This window comes from Taeniopygia guttata, chromosome 22, assembly GCF_048771995.1.
Source record: "Taeniopygia guttata chromosome 22, bTaeGut7.mat, whole genome shotgun sequence".
Classification (NCBI taxonomy): Eukaryota; Metazoa; Chordata; class Aves; order Passeriformes; family Estrildidae; genus Taeniopygia; species Taeniopygia guttata.
Window position 1 is genome coordinate 2,154,284 of NC_133047.1, and position 14,248 is coordinate 2,168,531.

General features: G+C 62.6%; 1 protein-coding gene across 4 annotated transcripts; it reads right to left on the bottom strand.

Annotated features, from left to right (window-relative positions):
* Positions 1 to 5,503: 5,503 nt before the first annotated feature.
* EGR3 (early growth response 3) lies at positions 5,504 to 12,001 on the bottom strand. 4 transcript variants are annotated; one of them, XM_072917686.1, is made up of 3 exons: positions 11,823 to 12,001; positions 9,873 to 10,030; positions 5,504 to 8,817 (listed from the first exon to the last, which is right to left on the bottom strand). In XM_072917686.1, the coding sequence occupies exons 2-3, from the start codon at positions 10,024 to 10,026 to the stop codon at positions 7,778 to 7,780; spliced, it is 1,194 nt and encodes a 397-aa protein (XP_072773787.1). In that variant the 5' UTR covers positions 10,027 to 10,030; positions 11,823 to 12,001; the 3' UTR covers positions 5,504 to 7,777. The 4 variants fall into 4 exon arrangements, with proteins under 4 accessions (XP_072773787.1, XP_030145506.4, XP_041576510.2 ...); XM_030289646.4 differs by lacking the exon at positions 11,823 to 12,001 and having other exon boundaries at positions 9,873 to 11,135; XM_041720576.2 differs by lacking the exons at positions 9,873 to 10,030; positions 11,823 to 12,001 and adding an exon at positions 9,650 to 9,836.
* Between the last annotated feature and the right edge of the window lie 2,247 nt (positions 12,002 to 14,248).

Here is a 14,248-nt window from a genome sequence, read left to right on the forward strand (position 1 = left end):
GGTGACGTCACGCGGGAGAGGGGGCGTGACGTCACACGGCGGGGGCGTGACGTCACGGGCAGGGGAGCCCGAAATGGGCCCGGTTGGGGTGCAAAGGGTGAAACGGGGCGGGTTAAACCGCGGGGTGTACCCGGGGAGGGCCTGGGGCGGGAATTGCCTGGGATAAACCCGGGAAGGACCCGGAGAAGGAATTTCATGGAATAAACCCGGGAAGGACCCGGAGAAGGAATTGTCTGGAATAAACCCGGGAAGGACCAGGAGAAGGAATTTCATGGAATGAACCCGGGAAGGACCAGGAGAAGGAATTTCATTGAATAAATACAGGAAAGGCCAGGAGAAGGAATTTCATGGAATGAACCCGGGAAGGACCAGGAGAAGGAATTTCATTGAATAAATACAGGAAAGGCCAGGAGAAGGAATTTCATGGAATGAACCCGGGAAGGACCAGGAGAAGGAATTTAATGGAATAAACCCGGGAAGCACCAGGAGAAGGAATTGTCTGGGTCATCCCTGGGGTGGGTGAGGAGAAGGAATTGCTTGGATCGCCCCTGAGGTGGGCCAGGAGAAGGAATTGCCTGGAAAAACCTCAGGGTGGGCAAGGAGAAGGAATTGTCTGGAATAAACCCGGGAAAGGCCAGCAGAAGGAATTTCCTGGATCACCCCTGGGGTGGGTGAGGAGGAGGAATTGCCTGGAAAAACCCTGGGCTGGGTGAGAAGGAGGAATTTCCTGGATCACCCCTGGAGAGGGTTGGGCATGGGGAGGGGATGCCCAGGAACATCCCAAAAGTGGCATGGAATGGCCAGGAGCATCCCTGGAGTGGGCAGTGGCACAGGGAGGGGATGCCCAGGAACGTCCCTGAGGTGGGCGAGGGTCAGGAATTGCCTGGGACCATCCTGAGAGGGGTGCCCAGGGTTATTCCCTGGGGTGGGCGAGGGCACAGGGAAGGGATTCCCGGGATCCAGGGGTGGGTGAGAGCAGGGGGAGGATTTCCTGCCCCACTCAAGGAAATCCGAGGGATGTGCACCCCCTTTGGAAGAGCAGGAGCACCCACTTTTGGGCAGAAAGGCCCCAAACCCATCTTGAGGAGGCTGGACAGGGCTGGGAGGGGCAAAATCCTTTTGGTGACCAAAAACCCACCTTGTCCTCAGCACTGGGGTGACCAAAACCCCACCAGCCACCACCAGCCGTGACCCTGGGGTGCTGCAGAGCCCCCCGAGGTCGGGGTGCCCCTGGACCCCCGGTCAGCAGCCCGAGGTGCCATCCCGGGGGTGGGAACGGCCCCGGTGCCACCCACCGGGGTGGTGGCAGCAGCCACATGGCGGCACACGGGGCGGGCAGGGTGCCAGGGGTGGCTTTATCAATTAGCAGGTGGAGGTAAACAGCGCGGTAATTACAGCAGGGAGGAGGATGCTAAACTGGGAAGGTGTTCCCGACACCGCTGAGGACAGGGATTAGCCCGAAAGGAGCAGCTGGGGGGGCCATGGGGTGGAGGGAGGGTGGTAACCCCACAAAACTCCCCTTTTGTGGCAGGGGATGGATTTTGGGGTGCTGGGGGGTGTCAGAGCAAACCCCGAGGGGAGGGGAACAGCCAGGAGGGTCCCCCACGTCCCCATCCAGGTGTGGGCAGGGTGAGGAGGAAGAGGAAGAGGAAGAGGAAGAGGAAGAGGAAGAGGAAGGTTTTGCTGCCAGCTGGGCCAGGCTGCTGCTCCTGGGCCTGTCCCCACCGTGGTGTCCCCTCGCTGTCACCTTGGGGACAAGGCAGGGCTGGGACGAGCCTGGGTGTGTCGTCCTGATGGCCACAGGACTCGGGCAGCATCTTCTGTGGAGGCTCTGCTGATTGTCCCCGTGTCCCAGGAGGATGAGTCCGGCCTGGGGATGGATCCACACGGTCCCACGGGGTGGGAGATGAGGGCAGATGATCCAGAACCATCCAGGCCTTCTGTGGATGGTGTCTCCTGCCAGGCAGTGGCAGAAGCTGAGCCAGAGCTGAGAAGATCAGGGAAGGATCCCACCAACATCTGTACTCCAGCTGCAAACCAGGAGCTTCTGCCTGTGGCTCCTCGTCGCTGCCGACCCCAGGGATGGAGCTTCAGCTCTTGGTGCTCCTCCTCAGCAGCAAATCCCATCCTGTGGAGAGCTCTTGGATCCAACCACATCCTGCAGCGCCCCGAGGACCCTCAGCAGGGAGGAGCGAGGTGTTGATGGCCTCCTCAGGACCCGCCGCTCCCGTTGAGGAGGCAAAGGCAGCAAGTTCTGTGGAGCTGGTACGTGACTGGAAGCCCTTCCCTCCTCCCCAGAACACAGATAGCCCAGAACGGGGATGGAAAGTGCCGTGTTTCCGTAGCAACCAACATTTTTCGTGCAAGGTGCCGCACGCACTCCCCGCGCTTTGCCACCCAAGGGTGCTCCTCACCTTCCTGCTCCGCGCCAGGGCGGTCCTGCCCAGTGGGACACCCAGGCCAGGCTGCCAGAGAGGGTCCCCAGGGCCTGGTGGGCTCCTTCCCTGCTCCTGGCCCGCAGAAGGAGCCCGAAGTGTTGGGTGGCTCCTCGCTGGGGCAGCTCCTCTGCCGGGCCGGGATCTCCAGCGTTTTCCAGCACGAGCCACCGGTGGAGATGGGCACCTCCAGCACCACCAGCAGCAGCACAGCACCCTTGGGTGAAGCTGGGGGCCGTGGGGGCTCTCCCTGTGCTCTGGTTCCTGCCCAAGTGAGCCGCACACAGGGACACCGATGGCTCCCAAACCATCCCGCTGCCCCTCACGGCACAGGGACACACAGGGACACCGATGGCTCCCAAACCGTCCTGCTGCCCCTCATGGCACAGGGACACCGATGGCTCCCAAACCATCTCACAGCACAGGGACACCAATGGCTCCCAAACCATCCCACAGCCCTTCATGTCACAGGGACACTGATGGCTCCCAAACCATCCCACAGCCCCTCACGGCACAGGGACACACAGGGACACCGATGGCTCCCAAACCATCCCACAGCCCCTCACGGCACAGGGACACACACGGGGACACCGATGGCTCCCAAACCATCCCACAGCCCCTCACAGCACAGGGACACCGATGGTTCCCAAACCATCCCGCTGCCCCTCATGGCACAGGGACACACGGGGACACCGATGGCTCCCAAACCATCCCACAGCCCCTCACGACTCAGGGACACCGATGGCTCCCAAACCATCCCAGAGCCCCTCATGGCACAGGGACACCGATGGCTCCCAAACCATCCCAGAGCCCCTCATGGCACAGGGACACCGATGGCTCCCAAACCATCCCACTGCCCCTCACAGCACAGGGACACACAGGGACACTGATGGCTCCCAAACCATCCCACAGCCCCTCATGGCACAGGGACACACGGGGACACTGATGGCTCCCAAACCATCCCACAGCCCCTCACGGCACAGGGACACCGATGGCTCCCAAACCATCCCACAGCCCCTCATGGCACAGGGACACCGATGGCTCCCAAACCATCCCGCAGCCCCTCGTGGCCGCAGGACCTGCAGAGCACACAGGGAAGGACAATCCCAGCTCATCCCAATCCAGCCACCAACACTCAACCACCGGGAATCCACGCAGGCACCTGGTGCAGCGCCACAGCCAAGTCCTCAACACCACTAGATGCCATCCCTGTCTGGGCCAGCTGTGCCCTGAGTCACCATCAGAGCCTGGATTGTCCCCAAAATTAAAGCCTTTCCAAGCCAGGGAGCTCAGCAAACCCCTGCAATGAGCAGAGCTGCCCTGGAACAGCTGGAGCAGCAGCTTCTCCCGGCCCGGCTGCAGATCCAAATCAAAAAGCAGGAATTCTGACAACATTGCCAACGCTTTTGCACCCTGGGAACACCAGGAAAAACCACGGTGCCAATGCCAGCCACCGGCACTGCCAGCAAGGAGGACACTGGTGGGGTGCCCAACCGGTCACGCTCCACCCCAGCACAGCGGGACCCGCATGCACCGAGGGACCCCCAGAGCCCCTGGGATCCTCCAGCACAATCCCAACTCCGGGATTCAGGCCTCCATCCCCATCCCCGGGGAAGGATCCAACCACCACACGCCACCGCTCCAAACATGCAAACGCCTCCAAACTCCTTCTCCCACTCGTTCCTCGTGCCCGTGCGAGCGCCAGCGCTGAAACCCAGCGATTTATTTTTATCCCGAGCGATCCAGGCTGGGAAAAAAAACAAAATCCCCCGCGGGTGAAGGGCGCGGGGGCATTACCGGCTGAAGCGGCGCGATCCTCTTTGGTGGCCCAAAGTTATCCCGGCAGCCGCCGGCAAAACGGTGACGGGGTCAAGGCGGCGGCGGCACGAGCAGGGAAAAACAGGATGGGAGGTCAAGGTCAAAGCAAGGACATGGCAGATTTTTGGGGAGAGGGTGGGTGCCCCATCCCGGTTGGGTGCCCCAATCCCGGCTGGGTGCCCCAATCTCAGTTGGGTGTCCCCATTCCGGTTGGGTGCCCCAATCTCAGTTGGGTGCCCCAATCCTAGTTGGGTGCCCCAATCCTGGTTGGGTGCCCCAATCCTAGTTGGGTGTCCCAATCCTAGTTGGGCCAATCTCAGTTGGGTGCCCCAGTCTCAGCTGGGTGCCCCAATCCTGGTTGGGTGCCCCAATCCTAGTTGGGTGTCCCAATCCTAGTTGGGCCAATCTCAGTTGGGTGCCCCAATCTCAGCTGGGTGCCCCAATCCTGGTTGGGTGCCCCAATCCCAGTTGGGTGCCCCAATCCTGGTTGGGTGCCCCAATCCCAGTTGGGTGTTCCAATCCTAGTTGGGTGCCCCAATCTCGGTTGGGTGCCCCAATCCCAGTTGGGTGCCCCCATCCCAGACGGGTGTCCCAATGCCAGTTGGGTGCCCCCATCCTGGTTGGGTGCCCCAATCTCATTTGGGTGCCCCAATCCTGGTTGAGTGCCCCAATCCCAGTTGGGTGCCCCAATCTTGGTTGGGTGCCCCAATCCCGGTTGGGTTCCCCAATCCCAGTTGGGTGCCCCAATCCTGGCTGGGTGCCCCAATCCCAGTTAGGTGCCCCAATCCCAGTTGGGTGCCCCAATCTCATTTGGGTGCCCCAATCCTAGTTGGGTGCCCCAATCTTGGTTGGGTGCCCCAATCCCAGTTGGGTGCCCCAATCCCAGTTAGGTGCCCCCATCCCTGGAAAGAGACGACGCGAGGACGGAACCGGTCGCCTTCGGGGTCATCCAGCGGGGTCGTGCTGTGCCGTCCTGTGGATAGAACTGAAGCAGAGGGAGGGGGACTGAGAAGAAAAAGCGGGTTATTTTTTTTTAAAGTCATATAAAAAAATAATATTTAAGGAAATACAGCACTAGGAAAAAAAAATTCTGTACAGACAGGTTTCAAAGTCGCCCGTAAAGAGACACAGCACCCACTTCCCTGCACATTTCAACCCTTTTTACACTCCCCTTACACATTAAAACCTTTTTTTTTTACTTTCCAAACCAATATAGATCAATTTAAGCAAATAAAGATATTTACTACAGATTTTGATTGTCAGCAAACACAATATATTTACTGCATTAGCATTTGCTCACAGTGCAAATGGTACAACAATACATCAGTTCAATATTTCTGATTTTTTCCCTTAAAAATGCTGTATGCATTAACTATCATATTTGCATTACAACATGACAAATGAGCAAATGAAATGTGTGTGAAAATTATCACCTTTTCACAATATCAAGCATAATTTTTTTTTTAACCTTAGTATAAGGTACTATAAATCCAAGAAATAAAAACATCCACAAAATATATTACATCTGGTATGATTTTTTTTTCTCTAAGTACTCAACTTTATACAAAAGTCTTTCAAAAAATATCATTCCCTTAGGTTTGTGTGGTTAAACCTGATTGTGGTTTGTTTTTTTTTTTTTTTTGTTCCTTTCAGTTCACATAAATTAGACTGCATTCTTCCTTCTCTCTTTATTTTTTGTACGTTTTTAATGTGTTTTTTTTGTGTTTTTTTTTTCACATGCAGACATCAAACCTGGATAGCACGACCTTTTGGCAACAAAGATTTTTTTTTCTTTTTAAGTCATTATTATTTTTGCTTAGTTTAGCTTAAATGTCTGAGCACAGTTTTATTAAAACAAAAGAAGAAAAAAATCAGAGCAGTCATGCAATGACATGCACATACCAGAAGGAGAAAGAAAAAAATAATAATAAAATAGAGGACTAATTGATTTTTCTCCTCCATAGTTGGGTGGTTGTTTTAAAGTGACCAAATAAAATAAAATAAAAATATCTCACATTATAAAAAGTATTCCGCAAAATACTGGGGTGCTTTTTTTTTTTTTCCCTGTATTTCTGTAAAGAATTTCCCTTCTGCTGAAAACAAAGGAAAAAAAAATCAATAAAAAGGAAAAGAAAACAAAAATAAGAAAACAAACCCAAAAGCTGCTGCCGGGACATCGCTCCCTGCCGCCCCCCGGAGTTGGGGGGACCCGCAGAGCCGCCCCCCGCCCCACCAGCCCGGCTTGGGGGGCTGAGCCCTCTTACCTCCACCACGGGGAGCCGGTGCTTGGGGACACGGGGGGACACGGGGGACAACGGGGGCTCCAGGCCCAGCGAGGAGAGGAGCCAGATCAGCTCCATCCATCCATCCATCCATCTATCCATCATCCATCTGTCTGTCTGTCCGTCTGTCCATCCATCCATCCATCCATCTGTCCATCCGTCCGTCCGTCCGTCAGTCCATCCATCCATCCATCCATCCATCCATCCATCCATCTATCATCCATCCATCCATCCATCTGTCCATCCATCCATCCATCCATCCATCCGTCCATCCGTCCATCCGTCCGTCCGTCCATCCATCCATCATCCATCCGTCTATCCATCCATCCATCCATCCGTCTATCCATCCATCCATCCATCCATCCATCTATCCATCCATCCATCCATCCATCTATCATCCATCCATCCATCCATCTGTCCATCCATCCATCCATCCATCCATCCATCCATCCATCCGTCCATCCGTCCATCCGTCCGTCCGTCCATCCATCCATCATCCATCCGTCTATCCATCCATCCATCCATCCATCCATCCATCCATCCATCCATCCATCCATCCATCCATCCATCCGTCCGTCCGTCCGTCCGTCCGTCCCCTCGCGGATCCTGGAGCGCCCAGCCCCGGGGCAGCCGGGCAGGACGGGACCGGGGTGTGCCCGATCATGGAGCAGAGAGCCCCGGTAGGTCGGGCGGGTCGGACCGAGCCCCGGCATCCAGGTCAGCCGGGAATATTCCCGGGATCTGCCGGCCGGGCAGCGCGGAGCCGGGCCGGGATGGAGCCGGGCGAGCCGGGATGGGGCAATCCAGGCGGGATCCGGGCGGTGCCGGTAATCCAGGTGCGGCAGCGGGGATCCGGGAGAGCCGGGCAAGGAGGGTGCGGACAGCCCGGCCCGGGCGGTGCGGTGTGGGGCAGCGGGGAGTTGCGGGAGCGGGCAGCGCGGGCGGCCCGGCCCCGGGCGGTGCGGGTGGAAGCAGCCGGGATGTGGAAGCTGCGGGAGCGGGCAGCGGGATCCAGGTGCTGCGGGCAAACCCAGCGCGAGTCCGGGGCAATCCGGGTGCGGGCGGTGCGGGTCCCATCGATCCAAGTGCAGGCAGGATCCAGGCGCGGGCAGCCCGGAGCCGGTCAATCCGGGTGCGGGCAGAGCGGACCCGTCGCAGCGCAAGCCCGGTATCCTGAACACCGTGGGGTTCCCCCCGGAGCGGTGCCGAGGGCAAGGGGAGGAGAAGGGGTGCCACAATCCCTCAAGCGCACGTGGTGACGGCAGGGGCGAGGGCGACGGGGGGCGAGGTGGTGGCGGTGGCGGCGGGGGGCGCGGCGGGGGGCTGCACGCCCGAGCCCTTCTCGGCCTTCTTCTCCTTCTGCTTGAGGTGGATCTTGGCGTGCCGCTTGCGCTCGTCGGAGCGGGCGAACTTGCGGCCGCAGAACTCGCAGGCGAAGGGCTTCTCGCCGGTGTGGGTGCGGATGTGGGTGGTGAGGTGGTCGCTGCGGCTGAAGCTCCGCATGCAGATGCGGCACTGGAAGGGCTTGTGGCCCGTGTGGATGCGGAGGTGGCGGGTGAGCTCGTCGGAGCGGGAGAAGCGGCGGTCGCAGCCCTCGGCCGGGCAGGCGTGGGGCCGCTCGTGCAGCGGCGTCTTGCTGGGCCGGTTGGGATACTTGCGGGGTCGGATGGGCTTGAGCGTGAGGGGCGGCTGCGGCAGCCCCCCGAAACCCGGGTGGATCTGCTTGTCCTTGAAGGCCTTGATGGTCTCCAGCGGGGTTATGGGGGGCGGGTTGACGCGGATGGGGTCCAAGCTCTGGAAGGGTTTGTGCTCCGTGATGGTGCCCATGTCGTTGGGGTGGTGGTAGAGGTTATAGTCTGGGATCATGGGGAAGAGGTTGCTGTCCAAGGCGGGCTTGGCCGCCTGGTAATCCTGGGGGGAGTAGGTGAGGCCAGGGTTGCTCTGGGGGTCGTGGAAGGAGACGGGCTCCGGGTAGAGGTCACTGCAGGAGGAGTAGGGCGGCAGCGTGGGGTACATCTGGTCCACCTCGCCCTGCGGCGGCCCCATGCTGCCTGCCGAGCTCTGCGTGCTGGTGAGCGCGCCCGAGGACGGCGGCACCCCCAGGATGCCGGCGCTCATCAGGCTGATGATGTTGTCCTGGCACCAGTTGGAGGGCGAGTCAAAAGCGAATTTCCCCAGGTAGGTGACAGTCTTGTTGCCCGGGGCGGGTTGAAAAGTGCCCGAGTAGGAGGACAATTCCTGACCGGCCTTTTCGTTCGCTAAGCCAATGTCCATAACATTATCTGCAAAGTGCGAGAGAAGCGGGGCAGGGTAAGCCGGGAGGGCCCGGGGACGCACCGGGGGATGCTCCGGGGGATGCTCCGGGGAGCGGGGATGCACCGGTTCCCCCTCGCCTCGCTCCCCCCCTTCCCCTCGCTGCTTCCACCCCGCGGATGCGGCGCTGCCTGCCGGGGGTCCCGACGATGCGGGGCCGCCCGCGCCGCCCCCGCGAGGAGCTGCCCGGGGTGGGTGGGTGGGTGGGTGGGTGGGGGGCACACCCCATCGCCGCGCCGCCGGGGGAAGGAGGTACCTGCGGCTACAGGTAGGCTTCCTCCCCGTCCAGCCCCGGCGGCGCTGGGCACTCCGCGGAGCCGGGGCTGCGGCCGCCGACGCCGCTACCGACTCGCCGCCTTCCCTGCGCCGAGCCCCGGCGAGGAGAAACACGGGGATGGGGAGGGGGTGGGGGGTTTAGCCTGGCGGGGCTCCGCGTGGGAGCGGGGACACGCGGGGAGCACCCGCCCCCGCCGCCCTCGGCGCTCACCTGTGCCCCCCAGATCCTCCCTCTCTCCTGTCCCCCCCCCACCCCACACCCCGTTTTCCCCAACCCCGCGCTCCGGGAAAGTCGGCGCCGCGTCCCGGGGAGCCCACGCTGCCGCCGCCGCCGCTGCGGGGTGTGGGGGGGCGGCCGCCACGGCCACGCGCGTCCGCGGCGCCTCCGCACCCGCGCGGATCCCGGCGCGGGCGGGCGGCCCCTGCGCGACTCGGGGGGTGCCCGGCCTTCCCCTGGTCCCCTCGGCCCTCCAGCTTTTCCACCCGGGTTCTCCTCCCCACGGAGCCCGGCCGCCGTGCCCGTACCTGCGGCGGCGGCTCGGCGGCGGCAGCGCTCGGCGGAGCCCTGCAGCGATCGCGCGGAGACACGGCGAGGAAAGGGGTGGGTGGGTGCGGGGGGGGGACGCTCCCCAGCCCCAGCTCTTCCCTTCCCTCCGAGGCTCCATGACACCCACAGCATCCTCCTCCTCGCCCCACCGGCTCCCCCCTGCTCCTGCCTTTTCCCCATTTTCCTTCTCTCCCGCTTTACCTGCAGCCATCTGGTTGTAGTGAGCCACCGAGTCGCTGGTGCTGGAGAAGATATTCAAAGAGTTGGGGATCTCCTCTGGGTACAGATTGTCAGGCAATTGGTTCATCAAAGTGTTCATGGTCCCCGGCAGCTTCTCCAGTAGTTTGCCTGTCATAGCACTGGAGGAAAAGGCTGGTTCAACGTGGCTCCGAGCTCGGCTCCCGAGGAAACAACATCCGAGTGGCAAATCCGTGCGAGGGAAATCATGCAAGAAGAAAAGTTGGGGCGGGGGCGGCGGGGGGGAGGAGGAGGAGGCGGGGGGGGGGCTGGGGGTGGCCGCGGAGGAGGGGGCGCGGGGGGGGCGCGGTCCTCCGTGGGTCCCTTGGTGGTGTTTCCTCGAGGGGGAGGGGGCGATCTGGCTGGCAGATGTGGTTGTAGAAGCTGGGGGGGGGGCGGTGGTGGTGGGGGGGGGAGGATTTAACCCCTCCTCTCTCTCTCTGTCGCTCTCTCTCTCTCTCTCGCCGGCTCCCGGCCCCGCTTCCCCCGCGCTCGGCCCCGCTCCGCTCGCCGGTTCCTTCTCTGCCGCCCGACTGCTCCGCCGGGGACTCCGCGGGGCCTTTATGCGGGAGCGCTCCGTGACGTAGCTGCCCATATATGGACAGACAAAGCCGAGCCGAGGCCGAGACGTCACAATGGAAGCTCCGCACAATGGAACGTCGGAGCGAGCAGGAAGCGGGGCCGGGGGACCGGGCACCGGCCGAGGGGAACCGGGAACGCTGCACCGGCCGAGGGGAACCGGGCACCGCATTCCGGGATGGGGGTCCGGCAACGGGGCACGCTGCCCCGGGCAAGGGGGACAGGGCAGCGGATGCCGGCCAAAGGGGACCAGGCATGCTGCAACCCGGTACCGGGCATCCCGCACCGGGCAGTGGGCACCGGGAGCTGGGCATCCCGCACCGGGCAGTGGGCACCGGGATAAAGGGGAGAGGGATTCCTGCACCAAGAACCGGGCATCCTGTACCGGGGGTACCGGGCTCCCTGCACCAAGCACCGGGCATCCTGTACCGGGGGTACCGGGCTCCCTGCATCAAGCACCGGGCATCCTGTACCGGGGGTACCGGGCTCCCTGCACCGGGCATCCTGTACCGGGGATACCGGGCTCCCTGCACCGGGCAGTGGGCACCAGGAACGCTGCGCAGGGCACCGGGCATCCTGCACTTGTCACCGAGTATAGAGTACCGGGCGTGCATCGGGCACAGGGCACCCCGCACGGGGCACCGGGGCACCGGGGCACCGGGGCACAGCGCACCGGACCGGGGGTCTCTCCCTCTGCACCGCATCCCCCGCGCCCAGCGGTGCCGTCCCCCTGCGCAGGGCAGCGGCGGCTCCAGCCCTTCCAGCCCGGATCTTTCCCCCCGGGAAGCAGCGGGGGCGCGGGCACCGGCCGCCCCCGCCGTGCCTGACCTGCGGCCGCCTCCGGGGCTGCTCAGAGCCAGGTTCTTACCGGGAGGTTTTATTTTTTTCCTCCAGTGGAGACCAAGAACGGCCACAAACCCCATCCCGCAGCCCGGGCTGGCACAGGAACGGGATGGGAGCTGTGCAGGGAAAGCCACAGCGCCAGGCAGTGGAGTTTGGTGGGAAGGAGAGGGTCAGAGTGGGGGGGCTGCAGAAGCCTCCAGCCCCTCGGTGTAGTGGCAGTGGTGACAGAAGGGATGGCTCTGCCCCGAGCCGCCCCCTCCCCATGTCCCGACTCCCGTGGAGAACAGCGCTTGGAATACTTTAAAAACAGGTAACACTTGTTGGTCGCCTGTGATTTTAACCTCACCTCCCCCCTTTAAAAGTTTGGCACTTCCAAGGCGTCAGTAATTAGGTGGTTTCGTGCTAAGTGTGCCAACTGATGCTATCTTTAAAACCCTCCGAGTTATATAGCAAATGTATGGAAAAATGCTGTGTTGCAATAGCTCCACTTACCCAATTCCTGCAGGGCCGGCTTTGCCATGGGAGTGAAATCCGGGCTACGGGAGGGCTGCGGCGGGAGGGGAGCGGGCAACCGCCGCGGGGACGCGGGGCACGGGCACCCCGGGGGCTGTGGAGGTGCAGCGGGCCCGGGCGCGGTCGGTGCGCGGTGCCGGGAGCCGCCCGGGGCGGGGGGCGGGGTGGGCGGGGGGTGCTGCTGTGTGCGGGGCGGGGGGAGCGTTCCCGAGGCTGGGGGGCAGACCCCGATTTGGGCTGGTGGTGGCCGCGGGGGGAGGAGGGGCCTGTGTGTTCCATCAACTTCAGGGTCACCGTTCACTTCAGAGCCCCCCACATCCACTTCAGAGCCCCCCACATCCACTTCAGAGCCCCCCACATCCACTTCAGAGCCCCCCACATCCACTTCAGAGCCCCCCACATTCACTTCAGAGCCCCGCACATTCACTTCAGAGCCCCCCACATTCACTTCAGGGCCCCCCACATTCACTTCAGAGCCCCCTGCATCCACTTCAGAGCCCCCCATATTCACTTCAGAGCCCCCACATTCACTTCAGAGCCCCCCCACATCCACTTCAGAGCCCCCCACATCCACTTCAGGGCACCCACATCCACTTCAGAGCCCCCCACATCCACTTCAGGGCCCCCCACATCCACTTTAGGGCCCCCCACATTCACTTCAAGACCCCCACATCCACTTCAAGGCCCTCTACATCCACTTCAAGGCCCCCCACATCCACTTCAGAGCCCCCCACATCCACTTCAAGGCCCCCGTGTACTCCAGGGCCGCTCATTCACTGCAGTCCCCCAGCACTACAAACCCAACCAGCGCGCTGATGCCCCTCCATCTACCGACCCCCCGTTCCATCAGAAGTCCCCCCTTACCCTGTGCAGAGCCCCCCATCCTGTGCAGAGTCCCCACCCTTTGTAGAGCCCCCACATCTTGCTTGGCCCCCCCATCCTGTGCAGAACCCCCCACCCTCCTTAGACCCCCCCCATCCTGTGCAGAACCCCCCACCCTCCTTAGACCCCCCCCCCATCCTGTGCAGAACCCCCCACCCTCCTTAGACCCCCCCCATCCTGTGCAGAGCCCCCCACCCTCCTTAGACCCCCTTTTCCTTTGCACCCTTTGCACCGCCCATCCTTTGCAGGGCACTCTCCGTGTTTTGCACCCCTCTGTCCATCTCTCACCCCACCCTGCACCCCTCCCGCCGCCCCCCAAGCCGCTGCCCCCCATCCCCAGCGCATCCCCCGCCCGCCCCGCCCGTGGCCCGGCGCGGCCCGGGGGGAGCGCGGCGGCGGCGGCGGCGGCGGCGGCGGCGGCGGAGGGAACGGGGGGGGACGCGGGGCGGCGGCGGGCGGGCGGCCGAGGGGAAGCGCCATACAAGGCCCGGATCCGGCCCCGCCTCCGCTCCCTTCTTTGGCCGCCGGTTCCGGCGCCCCCGGCGCTGCCGAGGCGCGGGGCGGGCGCGGGGCGCGGAGGGGGATCCACAGCCCCCCACCCCACGAGCAACACCGCCCCGACCCGCGGGGGTGAGGAGGGGGTCCCGCTGGCACCCCCGTCCCACGGGTGTCCTCCCCTGTCACCGCATTCCCACGGTGGGAGCGCGCCCGCAGCCGCAGCCCGGGGATGCTGCGGGGCCCACGCTGCGTGTCCGGCTCCCACGGTCAAAGCAGGAACCCCCCACCCCCCCAAAAAAAATTAAACGACCCCTCCTCAACCCTTCATTGTGTCCGGTACCCAACAACACCCCCCGGTTCGGGTGTAGCGGAGAGGTGCGGGTTTGTTCAGCCTTATCGGCACCCACGGGCGAGGATCCCGTGGGGAATTCCTGCTCCGGAGCAAGCAGCTCCTCCTCGCCCTGCTCTGGAAAACTCCGCATCCCCACGAGTGCCAGCCCCACGCCCGGCTCACGCCGACCCGCGTGGGTGTGTGCCCCCCGAGGGTGACAGTGACACGGGAGTGGGAACGCTCCCCTGCCCCACCCGCGACACGAGTGGCACCTGCTTCCCGCCGGGAATGCAGCCGGTTCCTGCCCCATCGGGGCGGCTGGGGCTGCGGGTGTACCCCAAACCCGCGTGGGGGGTTTTAGGCCGGGTTTAAAGCTCCCGAGCGATGAGGATCTGCCGCTAAACCTGAGCGGGACAGCTCAGGCACCGAGTGCGGCTCGGTTGGGAACGGCCTGAAGCCAAAATAAACCGAGACAGACCCGGACTGGCACGGAAAGGGCCGCGTGGGGGTTGGACTGGCACAGTTACAGCTCAGCTGAACGGGTCGGAGCATCCCGAGCAGATTCCCAACGGGAGGTGGGGGGAAAACAGAGAGACTCTCACCTGGGATGGCTCCGGATGGTTTTAAATTACAGCCCGGGCTGGATGGAGTCTGCAGCTGAGAGGTTTCGCTCTTTTTTTCCTCATCCCACACG